Below are 16477 nucleotides of genomic sequence, written 5' to 3'. Positions count from 1 at the left end.
CCAGCAAAGAGGACACCTGTCTAAGCCATGAGCTACCAGCTTCTCTAGGAGGATACTGTGGGAGACAGTATCAAAGGCTTTACTAAAGTCCAGGTAGACACCATCCACAGCCTTTCCCTCATCCAGTATGCAGTTCACACTGTCATAGACGGCGCTCAGGTTGGTGAAGCAGGACCTGCCTGTCATGAAGCCATGCTGACTGGGCCTGATCCCCTGGTTGTCCTGCACTTGCCTGGTGAGATCGCTCAAGAAGAACCGCTCCATAACCTTCCCTGGTACCGAGGTCAGGCTGACAGGCAAGTAGTTCCCCAGATCCTCCTTCCGGCCCATCTTGTAGATGGGCATCACATCGGCAAGCCTCCAGTCATCTGGAACCTCCCCTGTTAACCAGGACTGCTGGTAAATGATGGAGAGTGGCTTGGTGAGCTCCTCTGCCAGCTGTCTCAGTACTCTTGGGTGGATCCCATCCGGCCCCATAGACTTGTGAGTGTCCAGGTGGAGCAGCAGGTCGTAAACTGCTTCCTCCTGGATTATGGGGGGTTTATTCTGCTCCCTGTCCCTGCCTTCCAGCTCCAGGGGCTGAATACCCTGGGGATAACTGATCTGACTGTTAAAGATTGAGGCAAAGGCGGTATTTACTGCCTCATCCTCAGTAGCAATATTCCCCTCCACGTCCAATAGAGGGTAGAGATTCTCCTTGGTTCTCTATTTGCTGTTAATGTATTTGTAAAAATGTTTTTTGTTATCCCTTACAGCAGTAGCCAGGTTGAGCTCTACCTGGGCTTTTGCTTGCCTAATTTTCTTTCTGCAAGACCTAACAAGACCTCTGTATTCTTCTTGAGTTGCCTGCCCCTTCTTCCAAAAGTGGTAAATTCTCTTTTTCTCCTGAGTGCCAGCAAAAGCTCCCTGTTCAGCCAGGCCTGTTGTCTTTCCCACCGGTTCGTCTTGCAGCACTTTGGGACAGCCTGCTCCTGCGCTTGCAAGACTTCCTTCTTGAAGAAAGCCCAGCCTTCCTGGACTCCTTTGCCCTTCAAGGACTTCCTCCCAAGGGACTCTCCCAAACAGGCCAAAGTCTGCCCTCCAGAAGTCCATGGTAGTGGTTCTGCGGACCCCTCTTATTGCGCCAAGAATCAAGAACTCAATCATAACATGGACGCTAAGCCCAAGATGGCCTCTGACCACCACATCTCCCACCAGTCCTTCTTTGTTTGTGAAGAGCAGGTCAATTGAGGCACCTCTCCTGGTAGGTTCACTTACCAGCTGCGTCAGGAAGTTATCTTCCACACACTCCAGGAACCTCCTAGACTGTTTCTTCTCTGCTGTGTTGTATTTCCAGCAGACGTCTGGTAAATTGAAGTCCCCCACTAGAACAAGGGGAACTGATTGTGATACTTCCTCCAGCTGCTTGTAGAACACTTCATCTACCCCTTCGTCCTGGTTGGGTGGTCTATAACAGACCCCCAGCAGGATATCTGCCTTGTTGGCCTTCCCCCTCATCCTTACCCATAAGCACTCAACCTTATCATCAAAGTCACTAAGCTCTACGCAATCGAAGCACTCCCTAACATACAGAGCCACCCCACCACCTCTCCTTCCTTGCCTATCCCTTCTGAAGAGCTTATAGCTATCCATTGCAGCACTCCAGTCATAAGAGTCATCCCACCATGTCTCTGTGATGGCAACTAAGTCATAGCTATCCTGCTGCACAATGGCTTCCAGCTCCTTCTGTTTGTTGTCCATGCTGCATGCACTGGCATAGATCCACTTGAGCTGGGCTATCGGTTTCACCCCCAACCCTGGCACGCCACCCCTAGGCTCCTCTCTGGTGGGCCTGGCTACATCCCCTTCCCCCTTGGAACTTAGCTTAAAGCCCTCTCAATGAGCCCCGCCAACTCATGTGCAAGAATCCTTTTCCCCCTTTGAGATAGGTGAACTCCATCTGCCGCCAGCAGGCCCGGTGCCATGTAAACTTCCCCATGATCAAAAAAACCAAAATTCCACCAATGGCACCAGCCTCTGAGTCACATGTTAATCAGATGAGTTTTCCTGTTCCTTTCAGTATTCTTCTTCCTTGCCACTGACGGGACTGAGGAAAACACTACCTGCGCTCCCAATCCTTCAACCAGTTGCCCCAGTGCCCTGAAGTCCCTTTTGATCGCTCTTGGGCTTCTCTCTGCCACCTCATCACTGCCCACCTGCACAACCAATAGTGGGTAATAATCAGAGGGCCTTACCAGACTATGGAGTTTCCTAGTAACATCTCTGACCCGTGCCCCAGGGAGGTAGCAGAGTTCCCTGTGGGATGGGTCTGGTCAGCATACTGGGGCCTCTGTTCCCCTACAATTACCCTCCTTTTCTTAACAGAGGCAGTCATAATGCATGGGGCTGACCGACTCTCCCTAGGCAACCCCCTGGACGGACCTTCACCTGCATTCTCAGTTGCCTGACTCTCAAGTTCCAGAGCCGTGTATCTGCTGTGTAATGGCAGCTGGGAAGGTGAGGGAGGCCAGGAGGGGATTCGCCTGCCACCCCAAGCAGGGAACTGTTCCTATTCCCCTCCATTTCTTACATTCCCTCCTTCTGCTTGGTGGCAAGAGGGTAGGGGATCCTCTGCCTCTTGTGGAGCCTCCATCTGCTTCCTTGGCCCCAGGGATGGTAGGGTGCGGGTCCACCAATCTATCTCCCTCTCACACTCCCTGATGCTCCTTAACCTTTCCGCTTCCTCCTTCAGCTCTGCCACCAGGCTGAGTAGATCATCCACCTGGTCACACGGCAAGCAGCTGTTATCTCTGCTGCCCTCTGACGCGAATGCCAGGCTCAGACACTCCCTGCAGCCGGAGACCTGGACAGCTGCGTGTCTGTTCAGGGCCTCCGTCTTGGTCACCACATTCCTTCTGGCGAAGGTTCTCAGGTGAGTGGAAACCGTAGCTAAGTCCTCTCCTGGGCGGCAATGACCACTATGTGAGTTACCCTTTAGAGCCTTTAGAGCTAGGAAAGGGATCACACCCTGCCCGCACACCCTGCCTACATGAACTGCCATGTAAAATGCCGCGCCACACCCTTCTGAGGTGCCATGCCCTATTCCCCCTCCCTGTTTGCTGGGCTCCTGGTCGCTCCCACTCCCTGGGGCCTGCTTTTGCACATGAGAGTGTTTTGCCACCTTTGCTCTTGTCTCTGCCCACGCTGAGTCTGAGCTGCCTCACATCAGGAGCTCACTCCTTCCTGCTCTGGGCGGGGGCTGGGCTACCCTCTCTCTCCTTGCGTTTTTGCATTCACACTTTTGCCGCGATTTTGCCACTTTAGGAAGGATCCTTTGTCACGACCGTCTGCTCTGAAACCTATCGTCTCGGTGGCTTGAAGTACACGCCGGAATTCTCCATCCCCCTGCATCACCCACCAAGCGCACCCAGGTCCTCAAGCAAAACCAATTACATAAATGGGTTTGCCTTTGCCCAAGACAGGAATAACCCAGACTGTTTTCCCCAGCATATTTTTCATGTGCACTGCAGGGACTTTATCCCTTTCCACACTACATAAGAGTTCTGACTGGGCAGGGCAAGCTCGACTGGCAGATTCCCTCGTGTTGACTAACCACGTGGCTTTTGCTAAATATGAATCCCAGTGTTTAAATGTTCCACCACCCATTGCTCTCAATTTAGTCTTTAATAGTACATTGTATCTTTCAATTTTCCCAGAGGCTGGTGCATGATAGGGGATGTGATACACCCACTCAATGCTGTGCTCTTTGACCCAGGTGTCTATGAGGTTATTTCGGAAATGAGTCCCGTTGTCTGACTCAATTCTCTCTGGGGTGCCATGTCACCACAGGACGTGTTTTTCCAGACCCAGGATAGTGTTCCGGGCAGTGGCGTGGGACACGTGGGATATGTTTCCAGCCAGCCAGTGGTTGCTTTTACCATTGTGAGCACACGGCGCTTGCCTTGGCGGGTCTGTGGGAGTGTGATATAGTCAATTTGCCAGGCCTCCCCATAATTATACTTCAGCCATCGTCCCCCATACCACAGAGGCTTTACCCGCTTGGCTTGCTTGATTGCAGCGCACGTTTCACATTCGTGGATAACCTGTGCAATAGCGTCCATGGTCAAGTCCACCCCTTGGTCACGAGCCCATCTGTATGTTGCATCTCTCCCTTGATGTCCTGAGGTGTCTTGGGCCCACCGAGGTAGAAATAGTTCACCCTTATGTTGCCAGTCCAGATCCACCTCAGCCACTTCAATCTTGGCAGCTTGATCCACCTGCTAGTTGTTTCAATGTTCTTCAGTGGCCTGACTCTTGGGGACGTGAGCATCCACATGACGTACTTTCACAACCAGGTTCTCTACCCGGGCAGCAATATCTTGCCACAGTGTGACAGCCCAGATGGGTTTGCCTCTACGCTGCCAGTTGCTCTGCTTCCACTGCTGTAACCAGACCCACAGGGCATTTGGACCATCCATGAGTTAGTATAGAAATAGAGCACTGGCCACTTTTCCTGTTCAGCAATGTCTAAGGCCAGCTGGATGGCCTTTACCTCTGCAAACTGGCTCGATTCACCTTTTCCTTCAGCAGTTTCTGCTACTTGTTGTGTAGGACTCCATACAGCAGCCTTCCATCTCCGATGCTTTCCCACAAAAAGACAGGACCCATCAGTGAACAGGGCATACTGCTTCTCATTTTCTGGCAGTTTGTTATACAGTGGGGCTTCTTCAGCATGTGTCACCTCCTCCTCTGGTGATAATCCAAAATCTTTGCCTTTTGGCCAGTCCATGATCACTTCCAAGATTCCTGGGCGACTGGGGTTTCCTATTCGAGCCCATTGGGTGATCAGTTTCATAATTGTAGTTTTCTTAACCATGTCCATTGGGATCTGATAATGTCAGTCTTGCCATTTTATTCCTAAGAACTGGATCTCTTGTGCAGGTCCCTTCACCTTACTTTGTTTTATGGCAAAACCGGCTTTCAGAAGGATTTGGACTATTTTCTTTCCTTTCTCAAAAACTTCTTCCACTATGTTACCCCACACAATGATGTCATCAATGTACTGCAGGAGTTCTGGAGCTTCTCCCTGTTCCAGTCCAGTGTGGATCAGACCATGGCAAATGGTAGGACTGTGTTTCCACCCCTGGGGCAGTCGATTCCAGGTGTACTGGATGCCCCTCCAAGTGAAAGCAAACTGTGACCTGCAGTCGAATGCCAGAGGGATTGAGAAGAATGCATTAGTGATATCAGTTGTGGCATACCACTTGGCTGCCTTTGACTCCAGTTCGTATTGAAGTTCTAGCATGTCTGGCAAAGCAGCACTCAACGGTTGAGTGACTTTGTTCAGGCCATGATAGTCTACTGTTAATATCAACTCTCCATTAGAGTTTCCATCAGGTTCTCTCTGATGACCTTTGCCTTGAAATGCAAGTTTCGGCTACCATTGCATCGTGGTTTAGCCCCAGTCAGCAGCTAAGCACTACACAGCCAATCACTCACTCCCCCCACAGTGGGCTGGGGGAGAGAACTGGAAGAGCCAAAGTACAAAAAGTCATGGGCAGAGATAAGTCTTCTGTTACTCTCCCCATGAGACTTCCACACTGGCCATATGGGACTGTTAAAGGGTGAGTGGGTCTTACTGAAGACTCCTTGGCTCCTCAGTTGGTGAATGAGCTCATGGATGGGAATCAGGGAGTCTCAGTTGGTGCAATATTGCCGACAATGCACTGTTGTCGTGGTGATCGGCACCTGTTGTTCTTTGACCTTCAGCAGCCCCACAACAGAAGGGTCCTTTGAGAGACCAGGCAAGGTAGACAGCTGCTTAATTTCCTCCTTCTCCAAGGCAGCTATACCAAAAGCCCACTTGTACCCTTTTGGGTCCTTGAAATACCCTCTCCTGAGGTAGTCTATGCCAAGGATGCATGGAGCCTCTGGGCCAGTCACAATGGGGTGCTTTTGCCACTCATTCCTGGTCAGGCTCACCTCGGCCTCCAATACAGTTAGCTCTTGGGATCCCCCTGTCACTCCAGCAATACTGATGGGTTCTGCCCCTATGTAGTTTGATGGCATTAGGGTGCACTGTGCGCCGGTGTCCACTAAAGATTTATACTCCTGTGGGTCGGATGTGCCAGGCCATTGGATCCACACAGTCCAGTAAACCTGGTTCTCCCTTTCCTCCACCTGGCTGGAGGCAGGGCCGCTGTAGTCCTGATCATATTATTTGCTACTCACTTCCTGTAAATGTGAATCAGGAGTCTCTCTATTATGTTCAAAAATAAAATCAGCACTTCTGCTCCTCTCTCTGGGGACTTGCTCGCTGGAAACTGGAGCAGCAGCTCTCCTGGAGAAACTCCCCTGTGTGATTGTTTTCTCTTGTGGCTCACGTACCCGTGCCTCTAGGGTCAAGGTAGGCTTGCCATCCCACCTCATCATGTCCTCTCTGTGGTCACACAGGTAGAACCACAGGGTGGCCCGTTGTGTTTATCTTCTTTCCTGAACAGAAGGTTGCTTACTCCTAACGGCTGAGATAATGGTCTGTACTTGTGGGGAGTAGGACAGATCGTCTTTGAGTTGCTGGACCTCTCAGGACAGTTTCTCCACAGCCGAGATGAGGGAGGAAAAGGTATTTGCTTCATAATCCCGGAGTTTATCAATCTCATCCCCCACCATGGGTACCTCTTCAACTTTCCAGGACATTACTGCCAATGAATTTACATGCGACGATGGTGCGCTCCGTACAAACATCTGCCACATGGGTCGCATGCACTGGGCTTCTTCTGAATCTTTGGGTGACTGTTCATTATCCAGGTCACCATAAATCACCTCAAGCATGGCTATTTCCCTCGGGTATTGTATACCTTTCTCCACGGTCATCCATTTTCCTGGGTGATATATAACATCTCCCTTGAAGGGATATCTTTCCTTCACATCAGACAGGAGTCGCCTAAATAGGTTGAGGGCTTGTGTCCCTTTTCCAATTGCTCTGTCAACATTCCCTTCCCCAGAAAGGGATCCCAGTTGTTTGGCTTCTTTTCCCTCTAGTTCCAGGCTACTGGCCCCATTATCCCAGCATCGGAGCAGCCAGGTGACAATGTGCTCACCTGAACGACAGCCAAAATCTTCTTGCATATCTTGCAACTCACTCAAGTTCAAGGATCGGGCATTTGCTGTCTGTCTCATTTGTGAGTTCTTCCTCTTCCTCCTCCTCTCTTCATGATGGCCCTGCTCTTCCATCATCTCTTTCTAAATGAGTTGTCTTCCTCTTCCAAGATTTCTTCTTGTGTATTCAGCTGCAGTGCCTGTCATGGGGGTTTGAGTGGCCGCAGTGTTTGTTGCTTTCCTTGTCTTTGTCTTTTTAGATCCAGAGGCCTTCTCTTCCCCTTGAGGGTACTGAATAGTGTTAAACAGGGCTCAATAGGCATGGGCCAGGCCCCAGCACATTGCAGTGATTTGTATCTCTCTGGAATTGCCTGGGTGACAACATACTTCCTCCAAATATTCTACTAATCTTTCAGGATTCTGCACTTGTTCAGGGGTGAAGTCCCACAACACTGGGGGTGCCCACCATCTTAGGCATTTGCCCATACTATCCCACATACCCTGCCACACAGCTATCAAGCCTTGGGGCAGATCTCTGGATGATATTCTTAAATTGCATACTAGCCTTAGACAAAACCGAAACAACACGCCCAAGAAATACAAAAAAGTATATCTTACCTACCCAAGGATGTTCAAGATGCTGAAAAGTTGTTGTAATGAAGGAGGAAACATCATAGAAGAAGGTAGCTAAGGTGCCATTCTGTATTTCCTCCATAAAAAAAACCTCTCATAGGAGGAGGTATAATTGCTAATTGTCTCCATGGAGTGGTACCCGAAGTATAGTAACAGCTTCCATGCAAGACCCAAATAACCAAGAAAGGTCAAGGCCAGTGTTTTAATAACAAATCTCCCAGGCAAAAAATCTCTAATCATTGCAGAGCACAACAAACTACAAAAACATGTACATCAAAACCAGCATGGTATAGATTGGATAAACTAATATTGAGAACAGATTAATCAATGCTGTGACCAGCAACTGTTATTATCTCAAACCCTTCGTGCCCTACGTTGGGTGCCAAAAAGGATTGTCGTGGTTCATTCCCAGTCCGCAACTAAACACCACACAGCCGCTTGCTCAGTCCCTGCACCCCTGTGGGATGGGGTAGAAAACTGGAAGAGCAAAAGTAAGAAAACTCGCATGGGTTGAGATAAGAACAGTTTAACAGTTAAAATAAAACATTAATGGTAATAGTAATAATAACAGTGCTAATATAATGAAAATAATGGGAGAGAGGGAGAGGGAGAGAGGTGGAGACAGAGAGGTGAAACCTTGGGGTGGGGGACGGGAGAAATCAAACAACAAGTGATAAAACCGCTCACCACCCACCAACCAACGCCGCTGGTCCCCAAGCCGCGATAGCTGCTTCCCCCCAGCCACCCGCCCCTAGTTAATATACTGAGCATGACATCATATGATATGGAACATCCCTTTGGCCAGTTTGGATCAGCTATCTTAGCTGTGCTCCCTCCCCTCCCAGCTTCTTCTGCACCTGGCAGAGCATGGGAAGCTAGAGAAGTCCTTGACTAGTATAAGCACTACTTAGTAACAACTAAAACATCAGTGTATCAACATTATTCTCATACTAAACCCAAAGCACAGCACTATGCCAGCTGCAGTGAAGAAAATTAACTCTATCCCAGCTAAAACCATGACACCCTTTAATAGCAAAAGCCAACCTAGCACTTGGGCAAAATGCCTACTGGGAAAACAATGTGTGGTTAGTTCGTTGTGTATTCTTGTGGTTTCCACTGACTTCTCTTGGAAGGACACCAGATGCAGCTTTCTAGTGGCACTAAACCTACTAAACATACAGCATGTTGCAAACTGCCTGCCATCCTTGTTCCATCAAAGATCAGGAGCATATTGCAGCGCAAAGCACTCAACAGATGCACTGATTCAATGAATGAAGATGCACTCTCCAGAAAAACAAACAAACAAGCAAACAAAAAACCTCATCTGCATTAATCCTACTCAGCTCTGGAATGCCTGCTGTAGTTTTAAATCTGCTTCATCCTCCAAGAGAAGGAATTAGTTTCTTCTTCACTATTGCTTAAAATAAAGAGCTATACACACAGCCAGAATCACTGGAGGGGAGGGGCATAAAGTCTTAATGCAATTTCTCTTTTCAAAGCAAATTCAAAGTATCCATTTTCAAGTAAATTAATTTTGGGCATGACTAATGTAAATATAACTATATTAATTTATCCTGCTGTTAGGCCTATATTATCCCAGTTCATGTTTTGAGATGTCTTTTATAAACTCTTCTTTTACAACATGGCTAACTAAAATAAAACTCCAGAACCCACATGTGAATCTGTCATCTTCCTTTAACACATTTCACAAGTGAATACTACAACAGGAAGAAAAAAGTAAAAATAGTTTGCTCTTTTAACTTCAATTTTTGTTGTAATGATTATTATATAAAGTCCTTTACAGTGCATCACCTGAAGTTTCATAGATTCAAGAAGAAAAAAAACACAAAAGGTCTTTACTACAGATTTACTTACATAACTGCTAACCATCTTTACTCACAACATATTTTCTGAGGAAAGCTCAAAGAAAGGGATGGGAATAAACAAAAGGCCAATTTTATATTAAATCAAGCCCCTTTGAGATATATATCAAAAGCATTCTTAGACTTCTTGACCATTCTTGACACTTCTAGCTGACTGCTGAGAGGATTCAGGGAAACTGTGAAGTACCCTGTTCATTTTTAATACATGTGTGTATAAGATATGGTAAGTAGCAGACTATGAAATACTAGGCTTTAATCAGGCAATAAGACTCACTTGAGAGGGTGTACTTGTTAGCTCCATCTTTTCTTGGGATTTTTCCTTTGCTAGTCGTGCAGCTTCTTTGAATTCCTGAAATTTTTCTGCAAACTGAAGGTACATATGTTTAAAAAAAAAAAAAAAAGAAAAAGAGAAAGAGTAGGCGTGAAGTAGTTATATTACATGCAGAACAGAATGCTGTACTTAACATTTTACAAAGTCAAGTTCTGTCAGTAGAATTTTTTAATTTTTCTCCTTATTAGGTATTCATTTAAGAGAGTTACACAGTGACATTACCTTTCAGATATACTGTAATTTGTTTATATGACAGGAAAATTATGATGCAACAAAGCTTGATTTGTTGCTGATAGTGTTAAAAAAAACACCTCATATATGGCTAATAATAGTGATAAGCTGCCTTGCACATCTGCTTTCAGATTCAGGTTTTACTGTCTTCCTGACAACGAATGATCTGGTTCTGAAGCCTACTGTGGTCACTATTAGCCTAGAGCCTTCAATGGGCTTCATTCTTTCATGAATGAAACAATACTAATTTCTTCCCAAATTTTAACAGCATTTATAATTTCAGTAGCTAATTAAGAAAGCAGCAGTGAGAATTTTGAGTCAAGTTCATTTCTTGATTGTTCATTGACATCAATCAAGTTAAAGAACAAATTCATTGAACTAAACATTCACATATACTGAACACTAAATTCAAGAATTTCACATGGAACTGCCATATGAAGCTTGATTTCTCTGTCACATGTATCTCTTCCAGATAATAGCTAAAGCAGCAATTTAGAAATACATGTACCCTTAAACTTGATAGATTAAATCAATTTATTAAGAATAGGGCCTAGATTCTCTGGCTAGAGAAAAATTTGGCTTCAGTGTAGTGTTTGGCTTGACACTACACTAATTGCTATAGTAGCCAAAAATTCATTTTTGCTTGCTACTGTTTTTATACAGAACATGATCTTATTATGATCAGCTTAAGACTGAAATAATACTGCAAAAACATTGGAAACATCACCAACAGCTTCTAAATCTCTCTGGCAGCAGCATACAAAGAAATTGCTTTGCACTGCATGCATTTAGAAGGGATGAAGGCTACCTTTGTGTGACACAATCTCCTCAGCTATTTTCAATCAGAACTTCATTTGCTATCCAAGATCTAAAAAAAACCTTATTGTCTTTAAACTACTTCTCCTGATAGCTATTAGTATTTGAGGGAGTAAAATTTCCCTCCGCTGGTATCCTATATTTCAGCTGTCAGGTTATTTAAAAGCATACACTTCCTGAATATAGAAGGAGACAAAATATACTATCCTGAAACTCTAATTCAGCATCAAAAAAAAGTCTCAGAACAGATAATAAAATTGGCAACAGATCATCAGAACTGGATGACAGTCATTTAAGAGTTGTAGATAGACCTCAAAATCTGATGGATAACCTATTATTTAAATCAGCTTTAGGACCAGAGGATTGGTTAGTGAGAAAACATGATGCTGAGGTTTAGAATGGGTGAAGACATACAAGGCAGTAAATATGATCTTCTGTATCACAGTGGTAGAAACTGTAAAAAAAATATACATAATGAATAGACAGATAAATAGATAACATTCTAAGAAAAAGCCAACAAGGCTAACATATAGGAAGTTTTCACAAATTTACTGGAATTCCTTGAGGCAGTCAGGTGATAGATAATAGCAATTTCTTGATAAAATTCTTAAATAACAAAGATGAGATCTCATGGTATGAAAGGAAGGGTTCTCTGGAGGATTAATAATTTAAGGAAAAGACAGAAAAATCGTGGAGGGAGACTACAAGAAGATCTCACAAGTAGCTGTGATGGTCCTTTTGGCATCTAGCATACTCAGTTATTTGGAATAAATCAGGCCAACTAATTCAAAGGGATAAAACAGATGGGAATCCTGACAAGGAATATTTCTTCCCATACAGTGGGATACTATCAAAAGCACAGATTTATATGCTGGTTGAGAAATTAGCCTCAGTTTTCTCTGAATATGATGGGACATTCTGTTCCTCCTACTACAGCAGGAAGAAGGACTGTGCTAGGAAATCCTGATTCTGTGAAAGGAATATTCTTCAACATAGGAATAATCTTTTAGGTATCGCTGACTTCTGCCTGACTCCTGATGGAACAATCTTGAGGTGAATTTGTGGTCTGACATATTGAGAAAAGGTCTAATGAAGATAAACAAATGTTTAATTAATTTTCTTCTATACTGTTTGCGTGTGAAGTTGATTAGAGTGTCTTTATTTTTATACTGGATAGCCTCACTCCACTAATTCTCACAGTCACAATAATCATTGAGAAAGAGGTTACCACTGTTTCACTCTACCCTAGTAATCAGTTTAAGAGGACAAAGGCACATGAACCAAAAAGAAATAGTCCAAAAGTCAAACACTTGATGTATGCTTTGGAAAACATCTGCCTGTTTAGAGTGACATAGCTAAGCAGAAAATTATCTGAGAATAACCAGTTTATTAGAACACATGACTTTTATTACCTCTGCTCTGGTTATTTGCTTTATTAACCTGTTGATATCAGTCACAGACTAGTCTAAGTTTTTTTGTGGTTGCAGGCTGTCTTTTGCTCCCTAGAACCTGAAATATTTCATTGGGGCCCAGAGACACTACTGCAAAACAAATTACATACAACAGGGCTGTTCACTTAGGGATTTTGATAAATCAAGTACAGAAAAGAAGTTCCAGAACAAATTTTTAAGGCAACTTTTAGAAGCAACCTGTTTCTGAACAAATACATTAATACAGTTTATTTGTTAGCACTATTACTAATATCCAGTAGTACCTTGAGCTCTAAATTAGATTTCATGTCCTACAATGCTAGGTGTACCGAAGAGCACCCTGGTAAACCTGACTACAATGCCAGTGCACAGAAGTGGGAGTTAGCAATCTGAGCAGAGACACAAGACAAGAAAGAGAAGATAGATGTGATTTCTCTGAAGCTACACAGCAGATTCAGGGTTTCTAAGTCAGATTTTCTGATTCCAAGACCAATATATCTACCAATTCCAGTGACTGAGTAGACTGTAATCTAAACAAAAGTCTCTTTTCCCTCCATCAAATATGTTTGCTAATTTTACAATAAGACAAAAAGTTTCACCTTTATGAATTTTAGTAGTAACGCTCAGCAATTTTAATTCACATGAAAATCACAATTTGATAATTAAGATATAATACAAGGGAAACGGTTTGCTGAAAAAGTCCTGCAGATTCATCACCATAAGCTTCTGAAAATGTCTGTGACTTGGCATTTTTCTCAACAGATCTGTGTATTCTTCATGAATCACAGCAATCTGAGCAACTGCTAATCAAACGTACATCTGAAGACTACCAAAATATTTTTCTAGACACAGAGGAAACACTACATAGTCTACTTTAAATTCTATCATAAAAAACTGTAACAGAAGAACAACTTTAAAGAAGAGAAACCTAACAAATGAATACCTAGAAGGCATTAACAACATGGACTGTGATAGCTTAAATCTCCCTCCTTTCCTCAATCATTCATAGGCAACAAAGTGTTATAACAATATTGTCTTGTCTTTTTACATTATAAGGATGGATACAGAACATTTTTTGTAAACTATTTTTAAATAACAACAGCAGTGAGCACTGAGTCAAGATACAACCAGCAGGAATCAAATACTCTTAAGTTGCTTGACTGGCTGAGTACTTGTCATTGGTCATACTTACTTTTGAAAGGTGATGTTCAGATGAAAATCCCAAGCCATAGACTGTATTTGCCCTGCTGTCTGCCCATTGGCCAAACTTCTGGGATGTTTTAGTAAATGTCATGTTGGGGGTGACAGTGCTATTTATTATTGCCTGAAAAAAAAAAGTAATGGTTGTAAAAAAGGGGTTCTGTGGTTTTGATTTTTTTAAAAAAGACTTGAATTGAAAATGTCAGTGTTATAGACAAGTATCTGTGTACACTGAATGAGACAAACTTGCAACTAGGGAACAGTGTTTTTCTAATTAAATCACAGCTAAAATTACAAAAGCATATATTGACATACATTCTTTAAAAGGAGCAATTGCAAGCAGTCATTTAATAGTTACCAAGTCTAAAAAAAAAGTCCTTTAAAGCATCCACATAGGCTAATGAGATCAGAATAGAAGAACTAGCGAAGTCTTTTTTTGTCTCACAAGTGTACTTCTTTGTCCCATAAAGCAATGACTCTCAAGATCCACTGTAAGCTCCACAGTTACATTCCCCCCATTGCGTATGCATTCCTCACTGGAAAACATGCAATAAAACAAGAAGCACAATTTACTTTTAAGTTTCTGTATTGCAGGAATCTCTTTTTCCTTTATACACCCACAAACGTGACTAACAGTGACAGGGTCGTATACCAACTACAGAAGAAGAGCTACTCTTAGAATAGATTTTTCTTCTCTAGTTCTTGTTACATACAGGATGGAAGCAGCGCATCTTCCAGCATACAACTTCAACTAATGTAAACAAAAAACTACAACTATTCAATTATATGCTGGTTCCACTAAAACCAACTAAAGTTTTACCATGGATTTCAACAGTATTTTCATCACATTAAAGTTTGTCTAACATATTCTAAATCTGTAATGTGGCACTGTCCAGTTGACTTAAAGTATGTCAGGATAAAGTCCTATAATGACATCAAAGGGTTGCATTTAACTAAAAATTTGATAGTTATTACAGTTTATAACCAGACAACATGAACAAGAAAGACCAGCCACAAAACCAGATATGTGTATTGGAAGTGAAATGCAGGCATGCTTTCTCATCTATCTGGTGCTACTAAGAGTTTCAGCCACATTTGTTAAATAATTCACAGCCCTTCTCATAAAACACTGGTTAGTAAGTCCTTTGTAACACCCATGTGAAACAGAACGTCCTTAAAAGTTCCCAGAAAATAGCATACACTGTGAGCAGAAGAGTTCAGGAAGAATCCTTCTTGCATGCCAGTTACTGTGCTCCAAATGTTATTGTCTACTAAAATGAGTAGTTATGGAGTTTACTTAGCAACCTTTGCTTCTGCTGAGATTTGAGTAGCACTGGAGCACAGCTACCATCAACATAAAATTTTTTCTGAATTCTACAGGGCAAGCCTCAAAACCGAAACAGCATGCCAAAGAATTACCAATAAGTATATCTTAACTGCCCAAGGATGTTCAAGATACTGAAAAGTTGTTGTAATGAAGGAGGAGACATCATAGAAGGTAGCTAAGGTGTCATTCTGTATTTCCTCCATAAAAAACCTCTCAGAGGAGGAGGTATAACTGCTAATTTTATCCATGAGGTGGTACCCGAAGTACAGTAACAGTTTCCATGCAAGACCCAAATAACCGATAACACTCAAGGCCAGTGTTTTAATAACAAATCTCCCAGGCAAAACATCGCTAATCACTGCAGAGCACAGCAAACTACAAAACCCAACACCAATCTTTAACATGTACAGCAAAAATAAGAGCATGGTATCTATCTGATAAACTAATATTAATAGATTAATCAGTGCTGTGTGCCCTACATTGGGCGCCAAAAAGGACTGTGAGCTGCTTGCTCACTCCCCTCACCCCCGTGGGATGGGGGAGAGAATCAGAAGAGCAAAAGCAAAAAAAACCAACTTGTGGGTTGAGATAAGAACAGTTTCATAATTAAAATGAAACAGTAATAGTAATAGTGTTACCTCAAATGTATATATATTCTTCTTGGATTAAATGGAATAGTGCAGGAGTTATTAGTAATTAAGAAATGATCACAGTTAGGAGTGGAAACTAACACCTGAGAATTTTAACAAGGTAGTAAATAACATTTAGGCCAGATAAGAGGTTATTAGCAGTGCATGCCTCACTAAGGAGAACCTCCTAAAAGACTGACAGTGGAAACATCCAGTCACAGAAAAGGGTGTGAAGATAAAGGAAGGCCAGATGTGAAGACACCAGTGATAAAAGGGAACATCTTGGCCCAGAAGGCGTCGAAGCACGAAACTGAGGGGGAGATTGCGACCACTGACTCAGTTGAGGGACAAAAGTACTACCCCCCACAGTCCTCTTGAATATGTGCAGTGAATTAAAAACACACGATGGCTTTAAATTTAAGCGAAGAGGATACAGACCAGTGGAAGAAGAGGATGCTTGGTCAGGTCAATGATTATGTATTAGATAGGCGTGGTGTGTTAAATTTCATGTATAAATGTGAAAAAATGAACTCCAGTAGGTGTGCATGTTAGGTGGAAGTGTTGTAAGGGGCCTCAGGCAAGAATGCACTCAAGGATGTAATCTTCACAAGCATGATCGGGACATCCTGGAGGGATGCAAACAACCTAGCAGCAGCAGGCGCCAGTCCAAACCAAGACAAAATGAACTAAGGACATCTCCACCTAGATAAGAGTCAGAACACCAGCTGAAACCAACACACCTTGCAACACACTGTGACAAGATTACTTGATGGGCCAACTCATGACCATATGTGGAAGAAGGACTCAGAGTTCATGGAAAGGACACACAAAACACCCCTTCAACAAACCACTAGGGACCACCGGAGACCACCTGATACCTCTTCAGGGGCTCCTAAGGGACTTAAAATGCACAGGTAATT

General features: G+C 43.4%; 1 protein-coding gene across 3 annotated transcripts in view; it reads right to left on the bottom strand.

The window, feature by feature from the left end:
- Positions 1 to 16477, bottom strand: part of LOC104041491 (homer protein homolog 1) — a 124683-nt gene that overhangs the window by 60810 nt on the left and 47396 nt on the right. For all 3 annotated transcript variants that reach the window (XM_064439925.1, XM_064439927.1, XM_064439928.1), the window contains exons 3-4: positions 13594 to 13725; positions 9868 to 9960 (exon numbers count right to left, since the gene is read on the bottom strand). In XM_064439925.1, the coding sequence (XP_064295995.1) occupies positions 9868 to 9960; positions 13594 to 13725 (225 nt within the window). The remainder of the gene's footprint in view (positions 1 to 9867; positions 9961 to 13593; positions 13726 to 16477) is intronic.

The sequence above is a fragment of the Phalacrocorax carbo genome (genome assembly GCF_963921805.1).
Source record: "Phalacrocorax carbo chromosome W unlocalized genomic scaffold, bPhaCar2.1 SUPER_W_unloc_3, whole genome shotgun sequence".
Lineage (NCBI taxonomy): Eukaryota > Metazoa > Chordata > Aves > Suliformes > Phalacrocoracidae > Phalacrocorax > Phalacrocorax carbo.
This window is presented reverse-complemented; position numbering and strand designations above follow the sequence as displayed.